The sequence below is a fragment of the Coturnix japonica genome, chromosome 3 (assembly GCF_054131305.1).
Source record: "Coturnix japonica strain WE chromosome 3, WE-NBRP24, whole genome shotgun sequence".
NCBI classification, from domain to species: domain Eukaryota; kingdom Metazoa; phylum Chordata; class Aves; order Galliformes; family Phasianidae; genus Coturnix; species Coturnix japonica.
In genome coordinates this window covers 57,936,819-57,963,429 of record NC_140665.1, presented here as the reverse complement: position 1 = coordinate 57,963,429, position 26,611 = coordinate 57,936,819, and the positions used below count along the sequence as shown (strand labels likewise).

Here is a 26,611-nt window from a genome sequence, read left to right as displayed (position 1 = left end):
ACTTATATTTCATTTTTAGATCAATAAAAAGAAAACGACTAGTATTTACACTTAAAATCAGGTCAAAGAATCCTTTGTAATAGGGAATTTTGGCAATGTAAAAAAATTCATGACTTAAGTATCTTCCTTTCTTGATTCTATTTTCAATTTTATTGACCAAATAGGTATAATTTATGTGAATATATTATCAAAACTGGAAATAATTTCCAGTATCTCTTGAGTCTTCCTCTATTTTACCCTGTAGCCAGATGTGGAATGTACATCAGAAGTGATTTTTCCCACAGCACTTTTCAAGAAGCAATCAGAATGCTCTGACTAATGTTTTGAGTCTGAAGAATAACAAATAAATGGGAAAGCAAGCCCCAGGACTAGCAGTGAGATCACCTTGAAAGTTTCCTGCAGGAATTACCTGCAAATGAACCACACGGTGCTTATGAATGTTTGGGATGTGGAAGGGATTCTAGCAAGTGGAGAAGGAGATTTAGTATCATGAAAAAAAGCTCAGTGAAAGAAGCAACACCTACAGATAGAGAGAGTAAAAAGAAAGTGAGCCCATACATGCAAAAGGAACTGTGCCAGGAAGTAAAAGAGCTGAGGAAAAAGTTAGACAATAAAAAGAATAACAGCAGCAGAAATAAAATGTGGTTGAAGAATACGGTTTCACTATGGTTTATTTATTTATGTGAATCTTTCTAAGGAGTAGTGAAAAATCACTCCAGGCTTGTTAAACCTTCTTAAACAAAGTAATCCTAAAGAGCAGCTCAAGAAGTGAAGGTTTAGATTGGATATCAGGGGGAAATTCTTTATAGAGAGAGTGGTAATGTGCTGGAAAGGGCTGCCCAGGGAGGTTGCTCTGTCCCTGGAGACCTTCAAGACTAGGTTGGATGGTGCCCTGGGCAACCTGGTCTAGTACCAGATCTGGAGGTTGCTGGCCCTACTATGGCAGGGGGTTTGGAACCTGCTGATCTTTGGGTTCCCTTCCAACCCAAGACATTCTGTGATCCTATGATTCTATGAAGAGACTGAAGAAGAAATTAATTTTGGATTTCTACAGAATATAATGGTAGAAGTGCCACTGAAGTCTTTACCTTCAGAACTAAGTGTTTTGGGTAGGTGCTCTTTTGATTTGGTTTGGTTTGGTTTATTTTTTGTTTGTGTGTGTGTGTGTGAGTGTTTTTGTTTGTTTGTTTGTTTGTTTTGGTGGGTTTTTTTTTAGATTCCTTACCATACTTTTTCTCAAGGCTCAATCAAAATCAGAATGTTTTCAAACTACTTTCAGAACACTGTAGGAGACTCATAACAAAAATCACATTTGCTGAGTCTTCAAGTCACAGCCATTCCACACTGGTTTGTGGCACTTCTAGTACAACAGCATGGGAAAGCAGTTGTCAGTGACCGTCTGGAGGAATGGATGGAAAGTAGATAATAGGGAAGGGCATGAGTAATTGCAGTGCACCTCAAGATCTTAAATGCCTAATGACAGGTTAGGCATTTCATAAAGATGGAAAAAGGGTCAGGAGAATAAACAAGTCAAATAAGGTGGCTCTTCTCTTCTCCAGAAAGGAATGTAGAGGTGTACCCTGGGCCATTAGCAAAATGTACAGGTAGAAGTAATAACAAATCTTAAAGAAAAAAATGTCAAAAGATAGTAACAACAGCAATAGAGCCTGGGTTATAGTGGTTGTAGGAATTGATGAAAAGTTCTAATTCAAATCTGACCTCAAGGCAGACCATGAAAAGTATTAATTGCAAGAAAATGTAGGAAGCTGACATCTGCCATGTCCAAAGAAAATAAACAAGCACAAAACTAAATCACCTTGAAATATTCAAATTTAAGAACAACTGAAAAAATATATGCAGTCTGATAATGACAGGACAAAGAGAATGGCTTTGTGAGAGATTTAGGTTAGGTATCGGTAGGAAATACTTGACTCAGAGTGTGATGAGGCACTGGTACAGGCTGCTCATAGAAACTGTGGATTCCTGGAGGTACTCAAGGCCAGTCAGATGGGAACCTGGGCAGCCTGACACGCTGGGTGGCAGCCCTGCCCATGGCATGGGGTTTGAAATTGATAATCCTTAATGCCCTTTCCAACTCAAGCCACTCTGTCATTCTATGAGTCTTAAAAATATACACAAAATAGGAGTTCAAAAATCACAGTTCTTTAATGCCATAGCTTTTTTTAATGTTCATTTTTAAAATACCCAAATATATTAAGCACTTCACAATACAACTAAGGGCACAATCTCTGCCCTGAAGAATTCTATATAGATTTTAAATATAGCTAAGAACCAAAAACTATTCTAAAGAAAAGACTGGAACTGGTGATGTCTGGCTACACTGGTCAGGTGGTTGCTTGTTTACAAGCTTACACATATCTCAGCTGTTTATGAAATATGTATTCCTTCTTGGAAGAAGAATGTCAAAGATTCATTTTAAAGAGAGGTTTATAGAAGCAGAAGCTAATGGGATGAGTGTGAGAGAACAAAATAAATACAAAGTTTCTAAAAATAATCAGAGACTGCTTCTTCAAAATAATCAGCTTGGCAGAAAATTCAGGAGCCAATTACTATAAAGAAAAAAGAATCATAACTAAAGATCAAAGCTTAATCTGTATTCTTGGCTCTCAGTTAGGTTAGTGACAGAAGGAAAGAAGTATACTTCACAGTTTTATGATGAGATTTGGTTTTTTACAGGTTTGTTATAGCTAGCTTCCATTAAAAGATATAATTTCTGTCCTGAAAAATTGTTTGACCTAAACATTCTTTATTTTACTTGAATGGAAAGACAAGATAAATCTGAAAATAATAAAGACTAGTCAGGGTTATTGTAACAACTAAACTAAAAACATGTAGTTGTCTGAAAGCATTTGTTATCAGGACAATAACATCTTGCTGCTATCATCTCCATATTATTCAGTTCACCTCAAATTTCTATGTCAGCTATATAGTGAAGAAAATCACCACTCGGAAAAGATAAATGGAAAGGATCTCCTTCCAGAAGCATATAGGGACCATCACATAGTTTGCCATTATCTAGCTGTCAAGACACAAAATATGACACTACCGTTTGGTAAACTTTTTAAGCCAGAGAGCAAAACCTAATCTATAAAAGTCCTTCCCCTGCTCTGAATGGGCTGAGCTAATCCAACAGCTGGAAGCTGGTCCTGTGCTCTTTGTACCTGATTTTCAAGCAGAGAAGAGTAGAGAAGCATCATCAGAAAAAAAAAAAAAAAAAAAAAAAAAAAAAAAAAAGGATCTCCTTCCTGCTAACCCTAACCCTAACCCCTTGACACGGGTTGCACAGGGAGCATCTGACATTGCTCATTTTACCAGGCAGCAAGGCACTAGGGCCCTCTTGTAAATGTTGCCTGAGGATGAGAAAGTAATAACAAAAGGGGAGGATGGAGTGGGGAGGGGAGCAGATAAGTTATTTAGCACAAAATCGAGACAATAAGAACAAAATTAATCAAAGCTCCAAGGGATGTGAAAAATGCCTTTAATTGCCCATACTCTGAGGCAAGGAGACCTGTTAGTAAACAAGACTTGGAATGACTCATTTATGAGAATGAATGTGTCCTCATTGGTATTACTGAGACTTAGCATGGTGATCTGCATGACTGGGATGTTGAAATGATGAGGTATAATCTATTTAGGAAAGATGAAGCAGGAAAAAAGATTGGGAAAAGACACTTTATGTCAAAAGTGGAACTACTTCTTTCCCAGACCTGATGGTGTAGAAGTGATCAATATTGAAGGTCTATGGGTGAATACTTAACTGGCAGATTTTGCAAAGTGCCATCTGAGATTTGCTGTAAGTGTCCATAATGAAGCAGGGAAGCAGGTGCTGAACTGAGTACCCATCTATAAGACAGGAAGAAAGAGAAGGCAGATTATCAGAGGGACTTCAGCTTGAATGACATATGAGGAACTTCTGATGCCAATGTTCAAACTTTTCTAGAATTATAAAATAAGAATGTCTGACATATTACTAGGTACAAAATAATGGTCACATTCATGCAAATTTCAAGAGAACAAAGCCTAGTCAATACTGGTTACATATTGTCTCAGATTGTTTGAGAGAGATTTAGTTGCAATTCAGGATTAAATTAAATGAGAAAAAATATATATAAAGAGAATTGAAAATCACACTAAGCAGACAAATGAAGAAACAAAAATATTACCAGAATATAATATAAACATGCATTGAATCAGGGACTGAAGAAAATAGATAAAAGATATACAAGTATAGGTATATAAAATTATTTTATAACTGACCTTACCAATCCAATGAAATCAAGAAGAATCAATTACAAGACTGAAAAGGCATCAAGACCTGCCATTGCTGCTAAGGTCAACATGAAGTTGAGTCTATCTGTTGTGGTGTTTTTTGTTGTTTTTTTCTTTGTTTGTTTGTTGGTTTGGTTGGTTGTTTTTTTTTTTTTTTGTTTTGTTTTTTTTCTTAGAAGGATATTAAAAGCAAATAAAATGAGAATAAAAATATTGGCCTTATGGTAGCAGATGGAAATCAAACAATAAAGAATAACAATATGGACAAGGCACAAGTGCTTAGAGCATAGCTCTGTTCTGTGTTACAGAGGTGAAAAAGTAGAAATTTTATCACAAGGCAATGCTAAAGTACTTTCCATTCCATTGGTCTCTCCAGAGAACTGAAAGGCAGTTACCAACATCACTTTTCCAGATAAAAAGTCCAGATGATTTTCATTGAAGAGTTTTTGAAAAACCTGGCAAAGAAATTATCTGGACCATTAGTGTTGATTTTCAATAAGATTTGGAGCACCAGAAAACCCCAGAGTAAACGAGGAAAACTAATGTGCCAATATTTTAAAGAAGTAAACAAGATGACCCGTGCAATTATATACCTGTCAGTCGAACACTGTTCTGAATAAAAATGATGAAACAGCTAATATAAGACTCAATTAATAAAGAACTAAAGGAGGATAACATAATTAATGCTGATCAACATAAGTTTATGGAAAGCAGATCTTGTTGAGCTACCTTGATGGTTTTTATTGATGAGATTACAAATTTGAATGGCGGTAATAGTTGTGTTGGTTTAAAATGTTTAGCCATTTTGATCACATTTTGGTGAACATTTGATTAAGAAAACTGTAATGATGAAAAGTCAACACAAAATATAAACAACTGATAAAAAATGTAGTTAACTATTGTGTCTGAAATTGTACTTTTAAATGGAAAGCAATCACAGGCTATGTCAATAGCACCTTGTTCCAAAACTACCCTTTAAATTATTTCTACACAAAAGGAAATATGAAATTGCTAGGAATTTTTTAGGAGAGGAAAATCAGCTTAAGTGATATGTAGAAAAGATGACTAGTTACTGTGTATTTGGTAAGATGAACATGAAGAAACAACTGTCTCAACAGAGCAGAATGTGAAGACCTGATAATATCCATGGTGGACTCTTTCCAAGCAAAGAGGATATCATGGGACTATGGGAGACAGTTGGGCAGGACTTCTGACCATAAGAATGCAGGTGAACAAACCATGAGGCTGTTTGCATTTGCTAATGGTAAATTCACTACTAGTGTATTTTGTTCTCTTCTGCTGTTCACTCTTCTAGAAAATATTGAAAAATCAGTAAATCTTTCAGTATATGCTTCAAGAACAATTAAAGGACTAGAAAACATACTTGGTGATCTAAGACAGAGAGCCCAAGCTCCTTAGCTCCTCAGAAGGAAGCTTGCCAGAAGGAAGAACTTGCTGTTGAAAATATGAGTTTTAGACTGAAATTTAAAATGTTAATTTTTAATATTATATATTCTAGTGAATATGTAAAATATATTACATAACATTCTGTGCATTCCTCATTTTTAGAAAGCTTTAAATCAAGTCTGGATCTGTCTTTCTGACACAGTTTTAGTTTGATCAGAATTCAGTCCAAAGATTACTGACAATCTCTTGCAGGAGGCCTATCTGGGGGGGTAAAAAAAAAAAAAGGGAGGGGGGGGACGTGGAAATAACAAGAAGAAAGGGTCTTCTTTCCACCTAAAACCCTATCAAATTATTACGAACACACAAAGGCTTTTTTTTTTTTTTTTTTTTTCCCTCTCTGATCAGTCTAATGAGTTCTAAGTTCACTCATGCTCTCAGGAAAACAGAATGGTTTTCAAAGATCAGTGCCTATCAGATCCCAGCAGGTGTGCTGCATCCTGTGCACTTTCCCTCTTACATTTCACTCCTTGTGGAGTCCATTCATCTGTCTGGGTGACAAAGTATGGCCACATTGGACATGAGCGTGCAGCCTGGGCACCAGCATACTTAGCTGTCTGCAGCCTGGTGAAGCCATAGGCACTGGTGATGCCAACATGGGCAGCTGGTAAGTCTGACAAATGCTGGCTGGGAATCTTTGCATAGGCACCAAGAACAGCTGCCTCCGAGTTCTGGTCTTCTGTGTAGATATGAACACAGTGCCCTCTTTTGACGGGTTGCAGTTCAGAGAGAACATAAAGATTTATCTAGTGCTGAAAGCTACTCAAACTCTTCCAACATCTCAAATTCTGACATGTTCCACTGAAGCATCAGAAGTGTTCCTTCTATTTTTCTATTTGACTATCCAGTTTTCTTTTGAAGCTTTTTTTTCCTCTTCCCCCTTAGGATGTCTTTTGCTGTTTCTAAGTCTGCTGTCGCTCTTCTGTCAGCCTTTGCATAAAATGCACTATATTTGTGCATTTTTTCAAATGTCAGGATTTTAATTTCACTGATAATCAAACTGTTTTCAGAAAACAGAGCCATCTTTTTTCAGAATTTAAATAAATTAATGTTTTGTTAATTTGAGTAAACTGAATGAAAACTTAAGATATGGAAATGTTAGCTTGCCAGTGACTTATGGGAAAAAAATAACTCATGCACGCTAATATCTGAATGCTTAAAAATGTTTTGTTATTGGAAATATACCCATGATTTCACAGCAATGAAGCATATACAAAATAAACACTGGTCACAAAGAGTAATTTTACATCCACATAGGCCAATTTTATAAGTTAAAGGAAATTCCAGTGGTAGGAAAAGGATTTCTCCCTTGTGTTACCTTGCCCTAGGCAAAATGAGAACACATTTATTTTCCAGATGAGGTACATATGAAGCAGAATGTTTAAGTGGGTTTCTAAAGGTTACACAAGTTCATATTAGATGGATAACAAAAATCTACTGTGTGAATGTTCGAAGTACCTAACATATGAATTATTTCACATCTTTGTGCTCAAATCGATTGAAAAAATAGGATCAATAGTACACATTTACCTATACAATGCTTTAGCATCCACAAATGAGAAAGCATCAACTGAAAATAAAGTAGTCATAGTGTTATTAGACCTTTTTTTTTTCCTCTTTTTTTCCTCTTTTTTTTTTTTTTTTTTTTTTTTTTAATGACTAGCCAATAAAAGCAGAGAGAACTACAGTGGTAGTTAAGGAAAATCACTGTACAAATATTATCTACAAAGAGATGTGGTAAGCCTTGAAGATGCCAATTTATTAACCCTATGCCTGTGTGAGGCAACAAAACATGGAAGGCATTTTTACTCCCTTCCAATTCCTTCTTTATCCCATTCACACACATGACTGTGAAGCTGTCTAGGAATTCCCAGGGCAGTTGCATCATTGCTGTTCTCCAATCTGGAGAATACAAATCTCAGAAAACAGGATGCAGTGTCAGCACTTGGCTGCCTTTGCTCTGTGGTCATGAAGCATTTTATTTTTCCCCTTTTGGTGTGCTGCTTTTTGGTGCCCAGGAAAGATCAGAGGTGTCCTCGAACACTGCTCTACTGAGCTCTGCTCATGCCTCATAGGAGCATGTGTCTACAGGACCTCTCCACACAGGTTCAGTGGTCCACCAATTGTTTAAATAACAATTTTCTAATAGCATTCCTAATGGCAGGTATGTCCAGATTGTGCTGTCCACAAAATCAGTGTGTGACAGAGTGCTAGGGATACACCATTTTCTTCTTCAGTCCAACTCCTTGTGGAGCTTCCCCATCCCAATCTCTTCACATTTTGAAAACTGGCTTATTTTTCCACTCACAGAAAGTTAGGATGTCATCACTGCTGCTCCATTTGCTCATTAACAATAATAGTAACCACTGGAAAGCTCCTTAACTGGTTAGTATTGCAAGGTAGAAAAGATGCATCACATTACACATTATTTACTAAATCCAGTCACTCAGAATCACTCCAGAAATTGGATTTTTCAAGTGAATACATTATCCGTATTAATTTTATTCCTTGTATCTCATCTAAGGCATGGATATCATCAAATAAGGAAGGTAAATCTTGTTATTCTCATTCACACCAGTTCTGGTAACCAAACATGTCTTCACAGTGAAGGGTAATCTGTTTTCCTCTCCAGTGGCCAGGGTGCATTCATGGCCCCAGACCTGCTGTGTAAGCTCATAGGAACGATAGCTTTTCCAAACAGGAGTCAAGCACTTTTCCCATTTTGTAGCAGCTGGGATGTATCCCAAGGCTTCCCATTTCTGTCCTTCATTTCTTTCATGAAATGATGCCCTCCTGATTTGCCTCACTTTTTGGCTATTTATGGTCTAGTGACTTTGACAGGTCTTAAATTCATGCCTAAAAGGGATATTACTGGTCTTCTCATTCAGTTAAAACAAAGATTGCTTAAAAAAAATGTACATATTTAAACCCAATCTTAATGTTTCAAATATCATTATTTTCAGTAGAAACTGCTTCTTATTTAAATGGCTTTCAGGCATCAGACTATTATATGACAGACAATTTTGTCACTATGCAAAATGTGAAACTTGTAATCAACTTGTTATGGCATTTCACAAAAGTATGTGACAGTAAAATAAGTAAACTGTCATTTGGGCAATCAAGTCTTGAAATTCTGCAGGAGGAAAAAAAAGTACCTGACACTCAATCTTTGTGGTAAAGATGAGGTTCAAAAAATAATATAATACTGCTAAAGTCTTGCAGATTTTAAGAGAATTCTTATTGCAGTGTGCTTAAACCTACAATAATTTTACGTTACGTCTTAATAATATATTTTCCCCCCTAATTAATTTTCCCCATCACACAGCAAGGTCTGCTCTGTTAACAAAATGTTTGTTAAACTGAAAAAATATTTTCCCCTTCCTATCAATGAGAACATGATCAATTATCAAGCAGTGTAGAACTGGTGTGATATGGGAGTGGATACAGCCTGCAAGAGCTTCTGCTGGTTTGCCAGCTATGCCAATGGTGGGACACAGTCACATTGAGAGAATGTTCTGAGCAAAGCATTGCCAGACCTGCACTGCACTGAATTTATAGGGTTGTAGAACCACAAAACATTTCAAGCTGGAAGGAATCCATAAGGATCATCATGTCCAGTTCCTGGCCCCACACAGTACCACCCAGCAATCAAATCATGTGTCTGAGACTATTCTCCAAATGTTCCTTGAACTCTGGTATCTTGGAGACATGACCAGTTGCCCTGGTCAGCCTGTTCCATGCCTGACTACCCACTGGTTAAGATCCTTTTCTGAACCCCCAGCCTGACCACCCCACGACACAGCTCCATGCTGTTCCCTCAGGTCCCATCACTGTCACCAGAGAGCAGAGCTCAGCACTGCCCTTCCACTCTCCTTGTGAGGAGCAGCATGCCACTATGGGACCTCTGCTCAGACTCCTCTGCTCTGGGCTGAACAAACCAAGTGACCCCAGGAAATCAATGCCTATCAGATCAGTGTCTATCTCAGTCCAGTAGGTCTGCTGCATCCTGTGCACTTTCCCTCTTACATTTCACTCCTTCCCTCAGCCTCCTCTCCTCTGGGCTGAAAAAAACAAGTGACTCCAGCCACCCCTCATGTATCTTACCCACTATGTCCTTCGCTATTCTGTAGCCCTGAAACACAAAGAGTAGGCATACAAGTAGGGTTGGCACACAAGTTTTATTAAAGGAAAGGCATATACAAGCTGGGCTTGTGGTTCTACAGGCTGGCTCATTGGGCCTGAGCTTGATGTGGAAAGCCCTCAGTCACCCTGGGGCTGTGGTTTTGATGTTCTCTGAGTCTTCAGCTTCCCCTCGTGCTTCTGCAGGCTGAGGGACTGACTTGCAGCCACTTAGAAAGGCTGTCACATTAACAGGCACACACTGCATGAGGCACGGGCTGTCTGCCACTGTGCCATTAAAGGCATGTTTCTACTTACCCCAAAGGGCAAACATTGTTCTATACAGGCACTATAAACAAGTTCTTATACCTTGGTCTGTAGAACACAACAGAAGCCTTGCATTTTGTCACAGTTTTGTACTTTTTGGTATTGGTATTCCACATCATAACATCATGTGGAGCACAGAGAAGAAGAACTACATGTCCCAGAGAACCTGATGGTCAGATTGTGAAATACGTCATGGAAGTAATGCTCACTCTCTCACTGCCTGGCAGCCAGTGTGGGTGTGCTTCCAAGTCATGTGCCTTCAGTTTCAAAGTAGGCTTCTCAGTCTTTGGAAACTCCCTCTCTCTCTCTATTATTTTATTTATTAGCCTCAGTTTCAATTTGATTGTATTATATTGTGTTATATTGCATCCTGATATCATAGTAAAATAAGTTTTCCTCCTTAGATCGTTGCTGCTGTTTGTTTCCTTGAGCCCATTTCCCATCTCCCTACTCCTTTTCTTTTTTCCCTTCCCATTTTTTGGGGGGCCAGGGGCCCATAGGCCTACTGCCCTCCTGTCATGGACATAGATTAATCTTGATAACTCCATGACACATTTCAGTCATTAGTGAATGCCAGAAATTTTGGGAATAATCACTTCCCAGTGATGACTTATAAAAAATAACGCTTCATTATGAGAAGAACAAAAATTATTTTTGTCCTTTTTTTTTTTTTTTTTTTTTTAATAATTTTTTCCCTCTTGTTGCGTCTTTAATGTTAAAAATCAATGGGTGAAACCACCAAAGTCTGTAAGTTAGTATTTTGCACAGCATAACCTTCAGTGAAGAGCCCAGCTTCTAAGAAAACTGGTTTTGTTTCGACAAAGATATGAACATTCAGAAATTACTTGCTGAACACACACAACAGACCTTTTGTTAAGTTCAACTGGGAACCTATAAGGTGATATTACTGTATGTGCACGGCTGATTGTGTTGTGTGTTGGAGCTGCAGGGCCTGCAAGCAAGCTCAGACTAGCCTGGGAAGGTCCCTGTGCATCTGGAGATAGCTGAAGTGGTTTACCTAAAGTTCTTCAAAGTTCTCAGGCAGTCAGATGCTGTGAGCTCCAGGCATTGCTGTAATCATTCTCCTCCAGCCAGAACTATTCCATACCCTCCCCCCCCCCCCCCCCCCCCATCTTCCAATGTATAATTTGTAACTTCTCTGACTTTTCAGAGCAAGCAAAGACATGCCCACAGCAAGGGCTGCTGGTGGTGAGGCTGGGGAGAGGAGGAATTCTCCTGCTCTTGGAAAGCTGACTGCAGCTGAAGACTCTCCCTGTTTGACAAAAAGTTTTAACAGAGAGAGAGGGATGCCTTCTGCTTTAAACCTCAAGTTTTGGTAAGACTCGTGCTTGGAAAAGAAGAAAACAATAGAGGCAGACAGCTGCAGGGGCGGCACCAAGCTCAAACAAGACTGGGGAACAGAGCAGATCATGCTAGTGACTTCTGTGGCTTCCGTTCTGAGGCTCACTCTGTTCTTTGGAGGGCCCTTACAAGCAGCTCTTGTCACAAGCAAAGGCAGGATAAAATGCAGGCCACATGTGAGTGTAGTGCAGCATTCAATACTGCGGGACAGTGACAGGGGCTTCACAGCTCCTGGTGAAAAATGGGGATCACAGGAGCCCAGAAATTAGCCTAAAGGAATTAGGACACTGGAGCGAAAAAAGACAACTAGGGAAAGGTGAGCCATAGGCAGAGGGAACAGGAGAAGGCAAAAAGCAGAGGTTCTGACTAAGAGGCAAAGCTGCAATAGAAGATGCTGAGAAAGAAAAAAGAGTAACAGAGTTCTGGGAAGTTTCAGAAGACCATGGAGATCCTCCTTTTGGGCTTTCCCACATTTTCCTTAGGAAACCTCCCACTAACACCCAGATCAGCTATGGATGTGCAGCATCAGCTTTTTGAGGGTCTCAGGCTTTGATAATCAAACGCGTTGTTCTTGCCACATTGCCAGTTTTAAGGTGACAACTCTTGTAGATGAATAAAACTGTGTCTGGTTTCTTTTTGGTCATGATGACATCTCCGTTGGTTGGGATTCACTTTATCAATAGAAACCTAGACAAAGCAATGAGACAACTACTGAGCAACTGTGATACTATTTCTACACCTAATACAGTTCAAAACTATAGCTCAAACAGCCATAATGCCAGCTAACACTTGCACATCAATGGCAGTGCTATAAAAAAAGAACACGAGCAGCATTCTGACAAAATTAAGAAAGAGCCAGCTCCACTGGGTGAAATGCTGGCTGGATGGCTGGGCCCAAAAAATTGTGGTGAATGGAGTTAAATACAGCTGACATCCAGTCACGAGTGTTTTCCCCCGTGCTCAGTACTGAGGCCACTTCTATTTAACATCTTTATTAATGATCTTGACAAGGGGATTGAGAGCACCCTCAGTAAGACTGCAGATGACACCAAGCTGGGAGGGAGTATTGATCTGCACTACAGATGGACCTGGATAGATGGGATCTACGGGCCAGAGTAAACTGTAAGAGTTTCAATACGGCCAAGTGTCAGGTTCTGCATTTTGGTTGCAACAAACCCAGGCAACCCTACAGGCTTGGGAAGATGTGGCTGGAAAGGTGCCTGATGGAAAAGGGCCTTGGTGTGCTGATGGACAGTCAGCTGAATATGAGCCAGCAGTGTGCCCAGATGGCCAAGAAGGCCAATGGCATCCTGGCTTGTATCAGGAATGGTGAGCAGGACTAGGGAAGTCATCCCTAGTCCTAGCCTCACATCAACTACTATGTTCAGTTTCAGGCATGTCAGTGCAGGAATGATAAATTCCTGGAACTGGTCCAAAGAAGGGCAATGAGGCTTGTGAAGGGCTTGGAGAATATGCCCTATGAGGAGCAACTGAGGGAACTGGGACTGTTTAGTCTGGGGAAAAGGAGGCTGAGGGGAAACCATATAGCTCTCTTCCAATATCTGAAAGGTGCCTACAGCCAGAGCAGGGTTGGCCTCTTCACACTGGTGACAGGTGACAGGACAAGGGGAAAATGGCCTCAAGTTGTGCCAGGGTATGTTTAGGTTGGATATCAGGAAAAACTTCTTTACAGAGAGGGTTGTTTAGCACTGGAATAGACTTCCCAGGGAAGTGGTTGAGTCACCATCCCTGGATGTGTTCAAAAACCATTTGGATGTGGTGCTCAGGGACACGATTTAGTGGAGGGTTGTAAGAGTTAGGGTAGATCAGTTAAGGCACAGTTGGACTTGATGGTGATTAAGGTCATTTGAACCCATAGGTGCTTCTCAGGTCCTGAGGTGAGTGTGGTGCTTGCTGTGCTCGGAGCACTGCACGGCCAGTAGTTAGGCACAACAACTTCTGGTAGCACAGAGACTGCTGACAAGCAGAAGGCTGTCCTGATGGAGTAGAGGACAATCAGTGTCACCCTCGTGAGTACAGTGTTCCCTCCTGGAGTGCTCATTACTTTGTATACAGCATTTCAGGAGTCATAACTGCTAACCTGACAGCCTGTAACTATTATTTGGACAAGCCTGCTTGGAAAATGAGAGGCTTTCAGGGAGTCATGTTTCCAGAGAGCTTCTGGTTCCACACATTTTTGCTGCAAAATAATACGCACATCTGATCAAAGAGCCTTACTATGTTCAACCAGTTCATAAGTGTTAACATTGCTGATAAATCTGCATCTGTTAATTGGCAGCTCAACACGAAAGTGACCTGGTCCGAACACAATGTCAAGATTGCCACTGATGACACAGCAAGTAAATGATTATGAGGTTGATTGACTTCAAAATGTAATATAACATTTTCTGCCAACTTTATGCACTCTGGATATTTTAAGTAGCAGAGAAAGCTCGGTCATGCCAGCCAGTGCACCTCATCGTGAAGGGGAGCTGAATCTCCTTCCCAAACCAGTTAATATATCTTTTTTCCTATATCTGTCATTCTTGCCCTTCTTTCCTCGCTCTCGCCCTGAAACTCCCGACCTCAGCTCCGGTTCCTTCCCGGTAGTCCAGGTCGCTCAGTCCCTTCCCGTCCCCGCCTCGGCGCTTTGCCGCTGTTCTCTACACGGCCGCGGAGCGCAGCGGTCCCGCATCTCTAGAGGAGCTCTCCCCGGTACCGGCAGCTCTCGTGGAGGCCGGGCCGGCGGCCTTCCCTGCATCTCCCGCGGCGGCCCGGCAGGCGGCAGTACAGCGCCCTTCGGGGCCGTGGCCGCGCCGGCTCCGCTCCGCGGGCCGGGGTTGGGGGCGGCGGAAGGTGTACTCTGCCCCGTTGCGGGCCCGGTGCCGAGCCTCTCGCTTTGCGGGGCGGTGTGCGGGCGGACAGGGTGCGTCGGTCCGTGTCAGGCCAGGCAGGGTGCGGGAAAGCCTCGGACTTGCGGGCGCGGAGCGATGTCCTGCAGAGACAAAGGCGCGCGGGTGCGGGGGTGTCGCGAAGCATCCTTCGCCGCGCCAGAGCAGACAAAGCGGTAGAGAGGCGGCCGGCTCGGCACTGCGCCGCGCCCCCGGGTCTTCCACTGCTGGGCTGCAGAGCCCTGCCGGGAGGAAGAGCAGGAGGAGGAGGAGGAGAACGAGAAGGAAGGAGGGTGGGGGTGCGCCTCTGCCGCGGGCAGAGGGAAACCGCTCTCTGAGCGTGAACCGAGCTCCGAGCCGCCGCCGCCCGCCCGCCTGCCTCGCCTCCCCGTCCCTCCGCCCTCCTCCCTCCCCCCGCCTCCCTCCCGCCGCAGCCGGCCGCGAGCCCGGATGGTTTGCGAGCGGAGTTGAGGGGGCAAACTTTGAAGCCCAGATGCCTCTGGGGCTGAGCGGCAGAGCGCGGCTGCTCCTACAGGCACCTGCCGCCGCCCTCCCCCCGGCGCTGCCGCCCTCCGCGGGGGCGGCCGGCCCCGCTGCCGGCGGCCGCCGAGGCGGCGGGCGCTGCGGCCGCGGCTGAGGGCGGGCGGCGGGCGCGCCCCCATGCGGGTCCCGGGCCGGGGCGCGCCGGCGGCAGGAGGGAGCCGGGCGGCGGCCGGGCGGTGCTGCTCTCCCGCCGCCTGAGTGGGCGCGGCGCGGGACGGCGGCGCGGGGTGCCGAGAGCCATGGGCTATTGCAGCGGCCGGTGCACGCTGGTGGCGGTGTGCGGCGCGCAGCTGGTGAGTGCAGGCGGGGGCGGCCCGCGGAGGAAGGGAGGGAGACGGCGGGGCGGTCGGGCGGCTCCCCCGTGCCCGGAGAGGTGTCCGGGGGCGCCGCCCGCGTGCTGGGGTCGGCGCGGGGAGAGGCGGGCGGCGGGGCCGCGTTACAGGTAGTTCGGAGCGGCTCGAGCAGGGCGGGCGTGCGGCGGAGTTAATAAAGTCAAGCAGTTGTGGCAGCCTGGGCTCAACTTGGTGCCCGCTTTGCCGCTGGCGCTCGGCGTCGTGCGCCGCGTGGCTGGGGCCGTGTCACGCGTGGTTCGTGGCTGGCGGACAGTGTGATGTACAGGTGTGTGCGTGGGAAGTTGTTCTGTCTGCGCTCTTCTGCAGATGTGTATTTTCGTGTCTTTCAGACTTAGCGGTGTGTGCTAACATTTGATCGTTAGGCTGGTACGGAACGGAACCGATGATATATTTATACTCACATATACAAGGGGACATGTGGCAGCATTTGTGAGCTCCGCTGCCAGGCGAAACTACACTGAGTTTGAAAAGTGGGCGCTGAAATACAATAACAAAGAAACTGCCTAAAAATAGACCCGCTTCCAAGGTGGATACGCGGCATGCGCTGGTACTGTGGCTCTTTCAAAGTGACTGCATTTAAAGTTAATGAACTGCAGGAACGTCTCTTCTAGTAACATGTACCTGGATTAGTGTCATCCAGTCTGGTACATGACGTATGGCATTCCTATGGATCTGGAGGCTGTGACACATAGCTGAAACCATTCCTTCTTCTTTTCTTTAGAGCTAGCGCGGATATGCTGGCAGCACAGGTGCACTCAGCACCTCTGTTAAGCAGTTAACCTTATCACGGAAAGGAAATAATTTGCGTTACCCCATCCCTCTGCCTCGTACTGAATAGTAGAGCTGAGGATTGTTGGTCGGTTTCAATAGCAACCGGCATTGTTGCCAATCCTTCTCCTGCAGACAGGTGCTAAGAGAACTACAGAAGAGAAAACCTGGTAGGTTTCAGGGACCAAAATGAGTACAAAAAGCACAAGGTGTTAGCAAATCAGAAACCCAAAATGCCTGTGGTCTGCCTACTGGCTGTAATCAGCCCTTAATCCCTTTGTGTTCCAGAAAGCGCTATATTTATAGGTTCTGTTCTCCACCTGAGTTATCTGATTCTTTGTAGCTGAATGGACCTTATCAGATGTGATTTATTCATGCACACTGTCTAAAAATGAATCTTAAATAGAAGTAGTGAATCTCAAGTGGAATGGCAGGAATGTAACCTTTTCCAGCAATTTAGAAACGTAAAATTAATCACTGAAGTTCTTCAGAGCTATTTAAGTTTTAGAAGCATACTTCTCATGTTTTCTGCAAAGAGAACAAAAAAGGCTTAAATAGTACCTTTTGTGGCTAAAATGCTGTGTTTCAAATGGAGTCAATAGCCAGGAGATTATGACGAGGGTGGAACGTGCTGAGATGTTCAAATGTTATTGTTTTGGAAGCCTGTGAAGGCAAATGTATTTGCTAACTCATGGTGATAAAAATATATTATAAAAAAAACACGAAACAACCAACAGTGGTGAAGATGTAAACAGAAGCACCCCATGGGAATATACCAGCAGGTGGACAAGCAGGTAAGCTGATGTAGAACTGTAGCATTACTGTAAGCTTTTTATAAGTGGTCATGAGCTGCAGTGTCATATATATATATATAGCTGAAGTTAGAATTGCCTTCTGGACTAGCTTGAGCAAACTTATAATGTGAAGACATTTTCATGAACTGAAAGCAATCCTGGGAAGGTTTCCTGGGTGTTTAAAAGAACATACTAGCAGCAACACACATCTCTGAGTTGCATCTGGCCTCTATCATGGCATTTAGAAAGGTTCAAAGCAGGAATAATCATTTACATGGGGGGGAAAAATGGAAACAAAAAAAGCCACAACAGAAACCTCTTTGCACTTTATTACTTGTATTTCTCTATATTGCCATATACTATCAGATTACAAGTTTAATTTGAAGAGGCTTAACTCCCACACATAGGCCTGTGGTTGGTTGATTGATCAATTATCACTGCTTTTTAGGCAAAGTCTGCTTAATGGAGTAAACGCTGCTAAGGTTCACCCTGGAATTAGCAGCCGCACTAATACCCATGGAAAACAAAGGATGAAGATGTCATCTGGCTGACGAGCACTGATAAGCATACCTAAAAAAAAAAACCTAGAACTTTTAACAGGATGATCTTTTATTACTAAGACATGGATTTCAGTTTTTAAATGATTGTCCAAAGCAAAAAGTATACCTTGATTTGAGGAACAAAAATATTTCTTTTAAAGGAAAATTTTCTTCCTTTTTCTTTTTTTCCTGTGGAAAGATATTCCATTTCTGCAGTGCTAGGGTGTGGTGGTGTGACTGGTCTGTGTAGTTATAACAAGAAGTAGTATTGAGGGATCCTGCAGCTCACTGGAGACATTGTTACATATCATATTCATAGAGGATGCAGATGTCCATGAATGCACAAAAAAGGGTGATTGTTTCAAATCCTGATTCAGAAGTAGAGCTTCATCAACTTAGGGTAGTCTTCACACAAGCAAAATTATTTTCATAAATGCATTTAATATGCTCCTAGCTGATGCGACATACTCTACAATCTGATTATCAGAAAGCTCAAGGAATGTTTCTTCTCTCAAGGGCATACTGATCATTGCTCCCCTGCTTATTAATATACATATACCTTCCTATTTGTGCACTCATTTGTACTTTGGAAAACAACCTACGACAGCTCATTTCCTCTGTATTTCAAGCCAATGAGAATTAACAGCAAGTAACAGTTAATTTTGCTGATGTTGGGAACAAGGCATTGCTTTCTGTATGCAGTGTTAATGATTTCAAAGTGTCCTTCCACTTTTTAAACATACTAATCTTGATCTCTCTTGTCCTTTGTCCTTCTGAAGAGAACCCAGCTCTGCTGCTTTTGTTGTATGTCAGCCATCCTGGTTACACTGAGAGAATCTTTTGCTGCACCATTTTGTTCTTTATATCTCCTTATTTTTGGGTTTCTCTCTTTGTATTAATAGCTTCAATCAGTAACATTAATATCTGTTGTTCAGGCTTTTTATTAGCAAGAACAGCAAAGGTGAACCTGCTGACTCTAGTTGATTCAGTGCTTTCTGAAAGGCTTCAAGAATCCCATGGAAACCAGTTAGAAACTTCTAGCGTCCTCTGTGGCTGCTTGGAAAACATGGAACAGTGGCCAAAAAGAAACACACGAAGTACTGCATTTTCTCAGCTTAGAATCTCTCTTTCCAAGCGGAATGATGAGAAAAGGCAATATTTTCAAAGAAAACTTTTAAAAATCTTATTGTTTCTGTCCATCAGGCGAGGTCTCATTATTTTATTTTATTTTATTTTATTTTATTTTATTTTATTTTATTTTATTTTATTTTATTTTATTTTATTTTTTTTCTTTTTAAATGTAAATTGTAACTCAGTTCCGATGTAGAAGCTAAGTGTTACAGCCAATTAAATTTGTAACCAAGCTGCATACGTATCAAGACTCAGCTGGTGATTCTCAGGGATTTAATCTGATGCTCTAAGGAAGTGTGTACTATAACAGGCACGATTTCCCCAAATTCTACAAATTGGTGCTTTCCACAGGCAAAGATTTGCAAAGTTAGAAGTCTCCTTTTCCTTACCAACAGCTCATAGTTCAGGGACATAATCTCACCTGATGCCCCATCAGACTGTCTCTGCCAGAAGCCACCGTCTGAGATGCATAAGCAGAACAGTGAAGGCCCCAAGTTTGTTTGCCCTAGCCTTTAGTTTTGCTTTGAGCTAAGGAAAAAAATGATCAGAAGTCTAACAAGCTGCATGGAAATGTACTTGTTTTGTGCTTTTCCACAAATGAACAGTATGAATTAAGAGTGTATTCAAGTACTGCATTTCAAAAACTGTATCATATGAGGTGATTTCTGTACTTACCTATATCCATAACCTGGTTGCACATGAGGGCACAGTTGATCTGCTTTCATCATGTTTTAAACATGAGCAGCAAATATCTATGTATGGTGGGTTTTGGTTTTTTTTGTTTTTTATTTTATTTTATTTTATTTTATTTTATTTTATTTTATTTTATTTTATTTTATTTTATTTTATTTTATTTTATTTTATTTTATTTTATTTTTTTTCAGCAGTGGTCAGAATATTTACTTACTGTTTTGGTGGGTTTATGGTTTTGTTTAATGTTTGTTTGTTTTTTTTCCTCCCAGTGTCATCAGGTTTTGTTGGTTTGTAATCTGATTGTTTGAAACCAAGGTTATACTCTTCAAAAATGGGGATCTTGGCAGGTTCTCATCTATTTCACAAACCTACCTACAATGCTTGCTGCTATTTTATACTACAAATAGCCTTGCTTGAGTGTTAAAACTCATGTTTCAACAGTTTGCAGGTTGAATTATCTCTGAACCTTCATTGAGCGAGGTTTGCCAGGTTAGAGCCAGGATCCCTCAGAAATCAAAATGAAGACATTCATAGCAGAGCTTCTCTAGCATCAGCTACTCTACAGATTTGTAGCTTTATATAATAAGAACTCTTTTTAATATAGACTCTTATACCTTGCTTATCACTAGAGTGCTTTCACTCTAAGAAAAAAGACCTTACCTAGCATGTAGATTTTTTTATTATTTTTAATTTTTGTTTTTGCAGTGGGGAAACTTTCGGTGTTTGCTTCCAAGTGCTGAGTTTCAGGGAGCGTTGTGTTTCTTTTTCTGTGTGCTTGTTTTTTTAATTGTGCTGCATTGTCACCGTTGCCAATGGTTTTCAATGGCAGCTTTAGGAGAAAAGTGTTTGCAGTGGAAAATTGTGATGACATTTACGCGTTCCTACGTTTTCTGTTAGCATCAGGGAAATTAAAGAAATGAGCTTTACAAGTGGAAGTGTGATTCCTCTTAGCCTGTTGATCTGGAGGTTATCAGTCTAGCAAGAGTGTAGAAATAATTGTTTTCTCCATTTTGGATAGTACTTGTGTTTAAGTCCCTGCCTACCTTTGAAATTGTGACTGTCAACAGCTACTGTCTGTGCCTTCTTTAAAATTCCACTGCTTGCTTTGTTTCAATTTTGATAGGAAAGAAAGTGAAAGTCTTAGTTTCATTGTATCTGAAAACACAGTGATCATAGTAGCAATGAAAAGGAAACAGTCTTATGAATAGCAGATTTTCAGCAAGTGTAGGTTTGAAAGCTATAATACTAAGTTGATTTTGAGGTGTTGCTGGGAATATATAAAACAGGGAATTGCTCATGAATTCAGTGAGTGAACACCTTTTGTTGCTATGAAAAGAATATGTTGCAACCTTTTTCAGTTTAAGACCTTGGTAGAAAAGTAAACAATATTTTTTTTCTGTTCTGTTTTTGAGATAAAATACCAAAGATTCATAACTAAGCTATTTATTTCTGATAACTTGAGATAAAAAATAGTGACGTGTACAGAAAGTGGATGTAAAAGGTTTCAATCCATTACATCACTCAATTTTAGTGGACTGACTTTCAGTATGAAATGTTCAGTATGGTTTTTTTCGTAGAAATGTGAATGGTTAATAATTGTGAATAATCAGCCATGCACTTCAAGAAAAACAGAGTTTCTTGTTTTAAGTTGCAGAGGTAAGAGATTTCAAAGCAGCTGAACAGCAAATCTTAATTCACTGCTTCTCAACACTGAACTCATTTAGAGTTCAGTGAGCAGACTCAGCATTCAGATACTGCAATGATGGGTGGGAGGGAAAGGCTTAAATAGATTGAGAAACGGTGAATAGACTACCTGGATATAGGGACCTAGAATATCTAGCTGAGTTACTGTTCTTACATAGCCATGAGGCAAGTTTTTGGCAACAGGAATTAATTTCGTATTGACAGAGACTTGAGCTAGCAGCTTGAATGATGAGCAGCAGGAAGGATTTTTGTTTTGCTTTTTGGTTTCTTTGCGCAAGAAGAACTAAGTAAGCAATTTTTTAAAGACACAAATAACTCCATAGTCATTCTGTAGTCAGTGGAAAGAAATCTATCACTTGGTAGTGAACTGAAAGAAATATGTTCCATAGCAGAACTGTTGAAAGCAAAAGAAAAAACAAAAAAACCCTACACCTACGTTTTGAGTTGGGACTGAGGGTTCTCCTATCCTGAACAGTGGGAATGTATACAATGCAAGTGAAGCATGTAAGGCTTGCAAAAAGTGCTTGATGATGTGAGCAGGTTGGTTGAGACATTGTATGGGGAAAAGATGAGTAAGTGAATTCCTCTGAGGACTATGTGTGTTTCTTTAATTTAAGTGACATTTAGTGGAGAATGACAATAATGAGTATTTTTGTATTTGTACTGAGACAAGGATATACATGATCTGACTAATTTAGGGTGAAGACTGTACATGATATCCATACTGAGAAGCGCTGCCTTGGAATGCCATTTGTTTCCATTGTGCGTAGAAGGAAATAAAGGAGCCTGGTTTCACCAGAGTAATGTCAGCTGTTGGGCACACTTCAATTAAGATCCTCTAGAAAACAAATCAACAAGACATCACTTTCTGTTCTTCTGTAACCATTCACTGGTGCTAAAATCAAACTGATTAAACTAACTTATGCTTACTTTAATTATTAGATAATTTTCTATAGGCTTTCTGCAGGAATGAGGAAGCCAGAAACAACTGTAAATAAGATGTGATTATAAAGAATTTGCTGAAAACATAATAATTTTAAAGCATCAAATAATTCATTTTATCCAGATAATTTTTGTTTGTTTGTTTTACTTATATATATGTGTGTGTGTGTGTATATTTATGTTATAGTGAATTAAAGAGGGATGTTGTTGAGTTCTAGGGCTTGATAAGTGGAATGGACACAGTAGCTGAAAGGATGCTTTCTTGCCACTGTGACAAGCAGAGATTTCACAAGCTGTTACTTTGTCCCCTCTGCCCAGATGTATATGTACAAACTGGATGGCATGTGAGAGTAGTTTCAGCATTGTATCACTGTGTGACCCTCTGATGGAAATGACATTTAGAGGAAAAGTTACTGATGTCTGTGTTCACTGAAAAGTAAATATGTATAGCTAATAGTTCTATTTACCACAGATTATACTTATACATTTTTAATAAAAACTTCATTTTTAATTCATACATAACTTATGAGAGAAGTTTAACAGTTTTAGGACTTTACTAACTTCCACTTAAATGTTAACTTATAACTGATTACCTTGAAAATTTCTTTCAGCCAAGGCACAGATTTACTTGTCATACACAAACTTGTTTTCCTGCTGCCTAAGTAATGATATAACATACGTAAGAAATACTGATTATGCTCCTGATTGCTAAAATCAGTAAAAATACACTGTGTATGACAAACAAATCTCAGATTTCCTCATGCTGTTTGCAGCAATTGCTTCTAACACAACTTTTTTTTTTTTTCCCCTCAATTGGGATTTTAGGCGGCATTTCTACTGGCGAGTCACCAGTTATACGGAACTGGCAAGTCACCAGTTACATGGATGAGAATAGGAAAAGTCTATTGTTTCCTGTATTCGTACCATAACAGATTGAGTCACCCTTCTTTGCTTATGAAGGAAATCTCAGTAATAGAGTTTTCTGCAGAAGGAAGCATATGAAGTTAATTCAGTTATTTCTGAAAGAGGTGTTGAAGTGATACTGCCAGTCATATGTCACATCACCTTTCAGAATGCAAAAATGCAAGGCTGTTCACAGGTGGCAGGAGAGAGACTTGTGCTTATCTCATTTAATCATGTTACATGTAGGGTCTGGACCACCTTTTGAAGCTGGCTGCCTCTTTCTGTTGGCTATATACTTTAAGTTGCTGCCCAATCAGTAATGTAATGCCTGCATCTCTTCTTCACACGCTTCTGTTTACTTCACTGCACAGTTCAGTCTGCTCTTCTTTGGTCATGTCTTTGTGCTCAGGAAGCAAAGACAGTCTGCAGAGCTGTTATTTAGAATATGCAAAATATACATGGGTGCAAATAGAATGCAGAATAAACATGGGTGACGTTTGTTTGATTCTGTAATGCATAACTTTTCTTCTGCATTAATAGAAGTCATGCTAGAGGTCTGGAACAAGGGTCAGAGTGCTATCCCTCCTCACCTTGAGTAACATTTACTTTCTGCAAAGAGGAAAGGGACCTGGGGGTGTTGGTTGATGCTTGGCTGAACATGAGCCGACAGTGTGCCCAGGTGGCTAGGAAGGCCTACAGCGTCCTGGCCTGTATAAGAAATAGTGTGGCCAGCAGGAGCAGAGCGGTAATCATCCCCCTGTACTCAGCTCTGGTGAGGCTGCATCTTGAGTATTGTGTTCAGTTTGGGGCTCCTCAGTACAAGAAAGACATTGAGGCCCTGGAACATGTCCATAGAAGGGCAACAAAACTTATGAGGGGTCTGGAGCACAAGTCTTAAGAAGAATGGCTCAGGGATCTGGGATTGTTTAGCCTGGAGAAGAGGAGGCTCAGGGGAGACCTCATTGCACTCTACAACTTCCTGAAGGGATGTTGTGATGAGGAAGGGCTTGGCCTCTTCTACCAGGGAACAAACAGGACCCAAGGAAATGGCCACAAGTTGTATCAGATGAGGTTTAGACTGGACATAAGAAGAAACTTTTTTTTTTCTTTTTTTTTTTTTTTCTCTCAGAGTGCGGTCAGGCACTGGAATAGCCTGCCTGCCCAGGGAGGTGGTGGAGTCGCCATCCCTGGCAGTGTTCAAGAGGCATCTGGATAGGGAACCAGGAGATATGGTTTAGGGGTTTTCTGTTGGTATGGTAAAGGGAGGATGGCTGGACTAGATGATCCTGCAGGTCCTTTCCAACCTTGTGATTCTATGTTCTCTCTCGAGTAATCCCATGTAGTGAAGGACAATGGTTTGGGAGTATTTGGAGACAGAGAATCTCAAGTCTAAGGTGCTGATTAACATTTATGTAAGAAAACTTCACTGTTTTAAGAACTAATGTAATTCCTTCCAGATGACTCATGCCATGGGTCAATTTACTAATTAAAAATTCCTTTAAACTTCTTCATAGGAGACCACAAATTGACTCTCAACAAGTATATTCTTTCTCATCTGAAGATAAAAAGCTTTTGTGAGAAAAGGAAGATGGATGCTACTGTGTCTCTTTAGAACAATGCTTGGATCTTTGAAAAGTCATTCTTCAATAATTAAACAAAATATAAAGTTTGCAAACTTTTGCTATGGTCCACAATGGCCCAGCATTTTCCATTATTCTCTGGCCCGGATCTCTGTGGCAGGCTGTTCTATTACAAAGCACAGAAACAAAAGGTGGAAAAAAAAACACGTTTGCATGTCATTGCTGCATTCACAAAGCCACAAATACATTAAACTCAAGATACTGCTCATTGTGCACTTGAGCCAGCAGTGACAAAGGTCCTGTGAGTACCACTGAATACCAGGCAGTCACATGTCATTACATCACTATTCAAATTCATAGAACAGGTGACAGCAAAAACAAACAAAAAACATCAGCAGCTAAAGGAATGCAAAAGAATGAGGCTTGTCTGAAAAAAAAAAAAAAAAATTAAAATACAGTTTTTGGGTTTTTTTTTTGTTTGTTTCTCTATTAGCTATGAAGTTGATATTCCTCTTTTTTTTATTTTATTTTTTAAAGTCATTCCCATCTTGTACTCTTTAGTCCTAGCTAGTTTTTGTTTTATGGTATTAGTAACAGTTACAGGCAGTGACAGCAGCTGGTGACAAGCCAGATGATGGCACTGGTAGTGTTAACATAAGACATGGGCTTCAGTGCATCCTGAAAACAGAGTTCATTGTCTTGAATTTTATCAGACTTTCGTGAGTGTGGAGCTGGTGTTAAATTTGGCACTCGTGGGGGGAAAATAGCAAAAAAAACCTAGAGCTGGACTCAGCATTCATCAATATAGCCAGCAGTGCCTGTTTCTGATCCTGGCAGCTTCTTAGAATATTTACTGGGGCTTCTGTCTAATAATTTTTTTTTTAAATGAAAGACATCACCGAGAGGTAGGGTCATAATGGCAGAAACAGAAGAAAGTTCCTGGGCTCAACTGCTGGAAGAGATGGTGTCTGTTCTGTGTGGTGCTAAACTGTGCTTTTGGAGATGCATAATAAAAGTTATTTATGGACACCGATAAAATGGTATCTGTTGTAAAATATCACAGATAAGCATAAGGACAATAACAAAAGGCAGCTGGTTTAGTAAGCTCTATTTGCTGCAGAAATGTGCTGCTCTTTGCGAATTGAAATAAAAAAGTAGGGGGAGAATGTTGTGTTTTTGTGGCTTCTGGCATTTGCAATCATTCTTGTTTTGCTGTGTACTTATAAAGGCAATTATGTGGGTCCCATGTCTGTATTATATTTGTCATGACTAGCGTCTTATTAGTGGACAGCTGCTTCTTTCTGCCCAGCACATGTACATAACTGCCCCCAATGATAATGGAAGTTATGAATGTAACCCTCTGTGCTGCAAAGAATCAGGCTGCTGGAGCACTCGGGGTTTCAGATAATTAGTGCAGGTGTAAAACAGGAATGAAGCAGTGATGAATCTTGGACTATACACATGCTTGTTAAGAGTGCAGTACCTGTAAGGATGCTTTGAACTCCCAGAAATCTTTAATTGGCCCTTGTAATGGGAGAGTGAAAAAGGCATCAACATCTGAGCACCTCACATCACACTGAGTGCCTTCTCAAGGAGGTCAGGTACTCAGGTCCCTGTCAACCTAGTGCAGCTTCAAGGAATTTTTGCGCATAAGGGATATTTCCAAGTTGTAAGCATTTTACACAAACTCCTCAATACCACTCTTGTTACAATAGGATTAAAAATTGGTGACCGCAGACTGCTCCAAAGCCCTCGAGATAGTGTAATGGTGCTTCAGCTGTTGTTGCTTCTGTGAGAACTGGGCCAATCTGAATGAAAGAGGAATGTAGAAGCAGCACATTGCCACAGAAATGCAGTTAAGAGCTCATGTAAACTATACCAGAAAAAAGTATTTCCAGTGAACAGCGAAGTTTGTTGGTCCAACAACAATGTATTTTCAAGAACCACCTCTTTTTGTTTTGTCTGTTGAGCTGGATGTTCTTCTTTAAGATCAAATCTGCAGAGTGCAGCTCAAACCTGCTTAGTGAATATAAGTGTGTCCAGCTCTGTGTAGATTTTTCTTTTGTTCCTGCTTTAGGTTTGTTTTTTAGAGCTTGAATGAGTTCAAAGCCCTGCAGTATTTGGGGTAACTAATTGGGATTCTGGGTGTAAGCAAACCCTGACTTTTCTTGGAAGGTGAACAAATATTACTCTGAAAACTGCAGCATC

General features: G+C 41.0%; 1 protein-coding gene across 10 annotated transcripts in view; it reads left to right on the top strand.

The window, feature by feature from the left end:
• Window positions 1-14,592: 14,592 nt before the first annotated feature.
• Window positions 14,593-26,611, top strand: part of NKAIN2 (sodium/potassium transporting ATPase interacting 2) — a 483,129-nt gene continuing 471,110 nt past the window's right edge. For 3 of the 10 annotated variants that reach the window (XM_015858732.3, XM_085541744.1, XM_085541747.1), the window contains exon 1: window positions 14,795-15,289. In XM_015858732.3, coding sequence (XP_015714218.1) covers window positions 15,236-15,289 — 54 coding nt within the window. In that variant the 5' untranslated portion in view covers window positions 14,795-15,235. Of the gene's footprint in view, window positions 15,290-26,611 lie in introns of all 10 variants that reach the window. The other 7 variants (XM_085541751.1, XM_015858731.3, XM_085541743.1 and 4 more) reach the window with 7 other exon arrangements.